Raw genomic sequence first — 7,414 nt, 5'->3', positions numbered from 1 at the left:
ATCACGCCTGTAGGAGAGAAAGCAGCATTTGCATTCTATGCTCTCTTAAGAGACTCACCAGAGAAGGAATGTGTAAAGAGCAGCATAAGAACACTGTAGCCTGAAGGAAAGGCTGAAACGGCATATCCTCAGACTTCCTTATCCCAGGCAGAAGGCAAAGTAGAGTTGCACCTTACAGACTGACTAAATCAGTGCTGCACATGCTTTTGTAAGCAAGAGTTTACTTTAGCAGATTTATCTCTGATCCCAGTTGCTAGCCACTCAGTATGTGACCTCCCCAAAGGGTACCACTGAAACTCGTTCCACTCTGCCATTTTGGACCCAGGACTGGGATTTTACTCCACATGTGTCCATGCAGAACCTCAAGTAAGTCAAGACCAATGAATGCAAAATCTTGCAGTTTGTAGGATGAGAGGTAGGAGTGAGGCTATAGCAAGAAAAGCAACACAACAAAAATATGCGAGAGAGAGCATATGCAAGAGAGACCTCATCACCCCCTCTTACACTTTTTGTATATTGTTAATCCTCCCAGATTCCTTCCTTTCCAATTTGCAGTCACAGTGACTGCTTTTCAAATCCCCCTACAGCGCTGTATCTTCCCACATTGTCTACTTTCCTTACCCCACAAAGAGAGAGTGCAGCCTGTCACCTGCTTCCACCCATCATCACTGTTTCTGTTTTGCTGAGTGCTATTTCTGCTTGTCTTTTCCTGTCTGCTTTGGAAGCCATCACCCTCCTTTCAACTAGGGGACTGTGAAATTAATGGCTGCAGAAATAAATCACATCAAGAGCACTTTAGTGGCAGTTTGTCAATGTAGGGTTACTGACAGCTACCATGGGCAACAAGTGCTATTTCTGAGTGGAACATAAGCTGTAGATTCCTTAGGATGGAATCTGATTAAGTGGTAGGGTTTTTTTTTCCAGTTGTAACAAGTTTCATGGAACCACTGATGATTATAAACAGAAGAAAACATGATGTATTTGCTATTAAAAGGGGATATGTCATTGCCAAAAATATTCGTGAAATTCCTTTTTAATTTAGCAACTGCAAACGGGCAACTGATCTAAGTCATATGCAGCTATTAACAGCCCTAAATTACTATGAAGTAATATGCAGTTCTCTTAGACAACAAGCTCTAAAAAGCTTTTATTTCTATAGCTCTAACAAACCTGCTTTCACTTCTTATAGGGTGAATCCTATATAGATTTTACCTGACATTTTGTAAAGCAGTAATATCTTCAGTGCTTGTGTCTGACCTTTGATATTCAGCAGGAAGAAGCTATGCAGGCTGCAGAAGTGCCTTTTCTTCATCCTGTGGAACTCTACAATTCAGCTGAATTTGAAAACTGTCAGAAAGCACTGTTTCTGCTCTCTCACTTGGGCTTCTCAGGAAAAAAAGTTGGCAACCTGCCAACATCACTGAACCATGTAAAGAGTCTGGCACCTGACTTTGCCAAAGTATTAGTATGAAGAATGCATAAGACCTGCCAGACAGGCTGTAGTTTTGATGAAGAGAGCCAGGCACACCCATACCTCTACTTTGGGCCTAGTACAGATTCCAGATCCTGTTTTACTGGTGCCATTCCTCATGACATGGTACAGACCAGGATGTTTCCCAGCTCCTGCATAGATAGCGCTAAGCCAAGACTTCCCATAACCCCACTGGACCCACAACATGTTTCCAGAATCACATTACATGCCCCATCACTTCCACAGCAGAGATATGATATAGGGCAAGAACTTCTGCAACTGGGGGAGAAAAGAGGTTCATCATAGATAGATAACATCATATTTATGGTTGCACATGCACATTAATTTGGCCAGCCTATGCATTACGATTTTTAATTACATGACCAGTGGCTGTTTTTGACAGGACCCCAGCCTCATCTACAGCTTGTCTTGAATGCACAGGGGAGTCAAATGAAAATTGCAAGGACAACCATAAATCTGGTATTTCCAAGCTGTTGAGTGTGTTGCTTGGCAACAAAAATAATGTTTTAAATTTTTTTTGTATGTAATGCATAGATAAAACTATTTTAAAATAATTTATAGGGTTTCTTCAAGTAAAAAATCATTCTTTTGTTGGTTGGAGGTTAGATATGCTAATTGTTGCTACCCTGATCTGGCACAGCTGGGTGGACAAGGCAATAACCAGGCCCTTTGGATAGTTAAAAGATTTATAGGCAACCCCCACTTAATGCTCTTAATTGGTTCCTGAAAAACGGAGTGTTAAGTGAAATGAGCGTTAAGCGAAACCCAAAATATTTGATGACCCAAGATGGTGACTGCAATTTTTTTAATGACTCAAGATGGTGACAGTTAGTGTTATAATGAAACTCGCTGAGCTCTAAGTGAAATCAGGTATCAATTTCAAATGAACTTTATAGTGAAATAGCACTAAGTGAAACAGCATTAAGCAGGGGTTGCCTGTATAGGTCACTTTGAATCGGCCTTTTTCAGTCACGTTGAATAGTATTTTATTTAAAAAATGGTCCCCTTAAATGAACTGCAAAATCTGGTATTTTGTGGCTCCTAATTGCATGGATGCAGCTCTAATAAACTGGATAAACAAAGTCTTGAGTCAGAGGTGATATCTTTTATTAGACCAACTAAATGGTAGCAAAAAAAATGTCTTTGCTTGCAAGATTTTGGGAACAAACACCCTTCTTCAGGCTGAGGAGAATTACAAGATTGTAAAAGTTCTCCTAGGTAGAAAAGAAACTTAATTTTGCACACAGGAGGTAGAAGGTGGAAGTTTATTCCCCTGGGTACCTCCGAGTCCTTTTGTGAGAGCAGTGCTCTGTGATGTGCAGATTAGGCAGGCTTCTTCCCTGGAGGTGTCTTATGTCAGACAGGGAGGTAAAAATGTTTTCTTTCTTTGTTATCAATAAAGTTTACATTTCCAAATGGCTAAATATGATATCTTCTATGTTTCAGGGATGTATGTTATAACCACGTTGGTCAAAGAAATAGAGATAAACAAAGCTCTTGGGTCAGAGGCAATATCTTTTATTGAACCAACTAAATGGTAGCAAAAAAATTCTTTTTTTGCAAGCTTTCAGGGAGAGAAGGCATATATTTTGCAGCTTGCAAATAGCTCTGTAGCCAGCACTGACACAGGCTACCTGCCAGCCACAGGGAGGGCAAACCATGAATATAAAACTGAGAGTGAGGAAGAGTGAAGGAGAGAAAGAGGGAAAAAAGGCAAAATTATTATATTCCCTTTTTTCTCTTATTTCTCTCTTTCTCTTTCTCTCTGTCTCCCTCCAGCCCTTCCTTTCCTTATTTCCCTCCCAATAGTTGGTCTGTTGTAGTCAGCAGATAAGATAGGATGTCATTTTTTTTCCTTAATACAGAAAATTAACTTTCCATGTCACATGAATCATTGTTCTTCTTTTATGTGAGCACACCAAAAAGGCATAACACATTGAATAAGAGGACAGTAACTGAAGTGGAAATGTCCTAAAGGGAGCAGATATAGGATTAGTAAAAGTGGATTATTTTAATGTTTACCATGATCTTCTGCATAGCACAGACATACAACATGCTTTCATACTGAAGCTTGCCACTATTTCAAAATATATTTAGGGTTCAAGAAAGTATATAGTTTTGAGAGGCTGACAAAGTCCATGGGATTGTGGTTTACTCTAGTTTTAATTAGCAGAATCTTAACCAGTCAATACAAAAAGCTTTTAAAATCTATTGTTATAAATAGAAGGGTTATATGATTAGCAGCAGAGTACTCACAAACACCTGGAGTCCTTTGCCTATGAGCTGCTTTATATGTTTTCGTGGGTATCATCAGATACAGAACTGAAGTCTGAATAGAAGAGAAAAAATGGAAAATGAATAAACATTAATTAAAGAAAAAGGGATTAGTAGTAAATTGTGGATGTATGATATATCCTTCCAGCAATAAGTATACTACTCACATGAGAGATTCATCAGAAAAGCATAGGTGTGGCTCCTGACATATCATTCCCTTTAATTAGAATGAGATGTTTCATGGAGAACCCAGTAGTTCCTTGTTTTGGGAAAAGGATAGTTGGTATTAATCGGAACATGTATTAAGAAGGGTTCCCAGAAGTCTTGCAAATTAGATGTCATCTCTTCAGATATGGTAACTCATTTTGAAGGAAGCAAGCTGAAAACTGGTCTTTAATAGTCCCTGACATGTGAAATATCCATTTCCTTGCTGGGAACCACTAACAGCTGTGGTACATGTGACAAGTCCTGAAGCTCTGAAAATAAAACAAATCAGGAAAAATATGGTGCAAAATTCTAAAGGCTGTTGATTCTAGTTTGGTAACTCCCGTTGCAAGAAAAGCTACTGTAGAAGAAAGCTACTGATGAGGAATAAACCTTATAAAATGAAGTTTGCAAACTTTGCTCATGTTATCAAGTGCTTACACAAATAGTACCATCTGGACGACTTGTGTGAGTAGGATTACTTAACCCTAATTATAACAGTTTTCAGTTGTATGGGGAAAGAAAAAAAGACATATTTAATGTGTATGGCATCTCACTACAGATAGATACTTCATCAGATCCCGATAGAATTTCTTCTTTAGTCTTAAATTCTCTTAAGTCCATCATTGTATAAGCTTGTTAATATCAAAATTAATCATCATTTCATAAATACATGTGAAAATACAGTTATTTAGGAACCAATTGGAAGGTTTCTGGCACTGCACATATGCTAAGTGCAAAGAAAGAGATGGTCTTTACGAAAATGTATAAAGTTACTGCAAAATTACGAGCCTGAAAGTGCTGCAGAGCTACTCAAGCACCCTGCACAAGATTCTTGTTCACCATTACTGCCCAGTTTACTAAGACATGGAGAGGATACCTGCATTAGAATATTAGAGTTGCACTTGAAATGAGTTGTGAACAGTTCAGTTTATGCTATATGGTATTCATGTAGCTTTGGCCCACCATTACACTAGTCTGAATTCATCTGAAATGACATGAATAACAATATTAGTCTGAACCTGGAGATTTTACATTCCTTTTTTTACTTCCCCTTTTTTACAAGTTGGTCTAACTGTGAAGTGTGAGCAAATTTAGAGGAAAGGGAGAGTAGGTCAGAATATAAATGAGAAATGAGCTACAAGAGTAGTAGAAATACACTGTTAAAATATACCTTGATGTTCAGTCAGATTTACTGTCATGTTTTATGTGATATCTATAGGAAGTCCCAGAGTAGAAATACAGAAATGTGATATTTTTAAATATCTCTGATTTGAAATTTGCAATACAAGATATATTTTATTTAGTGACAGTCGAGTGATTCCTGTGTTATGGAGATATGTTTACATGACCTCCATATACACAGACATACACACCTCTATAATTAAACAGATTTCTCAGTGCAGAAGATTTGGGGTTCTTTTATTATTATACAAACAAATAATTTTGCATCCATATAATTTTATAAAGCTGTTTTCTCCAAATACATTTCTATGGTGCGGGTGGGGGAGGTAGTTGCCTGGATGGGGGGTGGAATTGTCAGCCTTTCTGGTTAGTGAATACAGAAAAGCAGCTACACATGATGTGCTGTAGTACAAAGCCTTTCCAATGTGGACTTGAATTCCTCTAGAGTGCCAATAGACAGATTTCTTATTATGCTTTTGTCTCGTCTTCAGTGCCAGTGACAAGATTTTTTCCCCCACTGAAATCTAATTATTAACAGAGCTGGCAGGATTTCAGCTGGTACTATATCTACAGTGCTGTTAAAAAGAGAGAGAGAGAGGCACTTAAGAAACACTTGAAAGGGAATCAAATCATCTTTAGTGATTAGCAAGACAACACAACTATAAACATTTCTCATAAGAGGGCTAGGTAAGGACCCTGACTAATGTTGTCTCTTTTACCTTAGGTGTGCAGAAGGCTATTTTGGGCAACCTTTAATACCAGGGGGATCATGCCAGCCATGCCCATGTAATGACAACCTTGACTTCTCCATACCTGGCAGCTGTGACAGCTTGTCTGGAGCTTGCCTGATATGTAAGCCAGGTACAGCAGGCCAGTTCTGTGAGATGTGTGCTGACGGATATTTTGGAGATGCTCTTGATGCAAGGAACTGTCAACGTAAGTCCGCTTTTCTGCTCCTGACAGAACAGATATATTCCATAGCAACACACTGCTTAGCACCTGAGAAGTAGGGGGCTGCGTATATGCAAGTGATACAGTATACTTATACATATATTAATAATGCTATATTAATATGTATGTCTAGAAGGATTTCAGCATATGCATAAAGCTTAAAAATCTTCCTGCTACACTGACATGGTCGTAACTTGGGTGTCTTTGGCACTGTAGCAAAGGGCATATTTTTCAGATGTTCTGTTAAGAGGCCCAGCAACTAGTACACAATATTTCTGTTTCCTAAGAGGACATTGTTTTTACTGAGGTCCAGTGGTGAAACATTTTATTTCCTTTAGGACTTGAATCTGTCATTCCCTTGTTTTAAATCAGGAGTGACTCCATTGAGGCAAATGGAGTTACAGGCAGTCCTCAGACTTATGACACATTTGGTTCCTGAAAACCATGTCTTAAGTTGAAACGTTGTAACTTGGAACCAATTTTCCCATAGGAAACAATGTTATAAATGGGGGATTGGTTCCTGAACCAAGGCCCGATACTCTGTTTTCACCAAAAATCACCCAAAATGTTGTACTCAATCAATTATAGGTGAGTAATATAGCTGCAATCACATTCATTTGGAAGGACTTCTTTGAGGAGACTGTGCTGCACTTTTTGAAGGGTTCTTGCCTGCAGGTTTTTCTGGAGTCTTGTCTGCTTTCTTAAAAAAAGTGTCCAAGGAAGTTTGGACAGATGTTCTCCAGGGAGATGGGTGATGCAGCGAGCTAGTTCACTGGCGTGGCATCGCATCAGAGCAAGCGTTGTAAGGCCAAAACTGACATCAGAAAGTTGAAACAGGGTGTCAATTTATAAATGTTGTAAGTGCGAAGCGTTGTAGGTCGAGGACTGCCTGTACATCGGTATAAAATAATAAGTGAAAGGAGAACCAGTCCATCACCTAACTGTTGAGTGTTATAGGGATTACCAAGGGATGTTTCCAGAATACTTGGCTAAGGCATGAAACTTAGAAGCCTGTATTGATGGCTGAAAGATTTGGTCTGTTGGCAACTTGCTCTTTTGACAATGAGAAAAGTAGGTTCATGGACTCTGATTTGATGTACCTTACTTTTGGCACCCCTCATTCTGTTTCCTTTTCTCATCCTAAGGATCTAAGCTATCCTAGTTCTTGTAGATAGAATGACTTGTAAATTGTAAGTATTCCAAATTTTTGGAAATTAGGCCTCTAATATCTCAAGCTGTGCACCCAGAAACTGAAGTTCATCTTATTAGAGACTCTTGAAGTGTGTGTGTGTGTGTGTGTGTGTGTGT

At 38.8% G+C, this 7,414-nt stretch overlaps 1 protein-coding gene across 1 annotated transcript in view; it reads left to right on the top strand.

Moving 5' to 3' along the window:
* The window catches only part of LAMA2 (laminin subunit alpha 2), a 576,898-nt gene that overhangs the window by 318,612 nt on the left and 250,872 nt on the right, over positions 1-7,414 (top strand). Inside the window, exon 18 of the mRNA XM_019520301.1 lies at positions 5,880-6,091. Within this exon, the coding sequence (XP_019375846.1) occupies positions 5,880-6,091 (212 nt within the window). The remainder of the gene's footprint in view (positions 1-5,879; positions 6,092-7,414) is intronic.

The sequence above is a fragment of the Gavialis gangeticus genome, unplaced genomic scaffold (assembly GCF_001723915.1).
Source record: "Gavialis gangeticus isolate Ggan-Ray unplaced genomic scaffold, GavGan_comp1, whole genome shotgun sequence".
In the NCBI taxonomy this organism is placed as follows: Eukaryota; Metazoa; Chordata; order Crocodylia; family Gavialidae; genus Gavialis; species Gavialis gangeticus.
The sequence above is the reverse complement of the archived record's forward strand: the minus strand, read 5'-3'. Positions and strand labels throughout refer to the sequence as shown.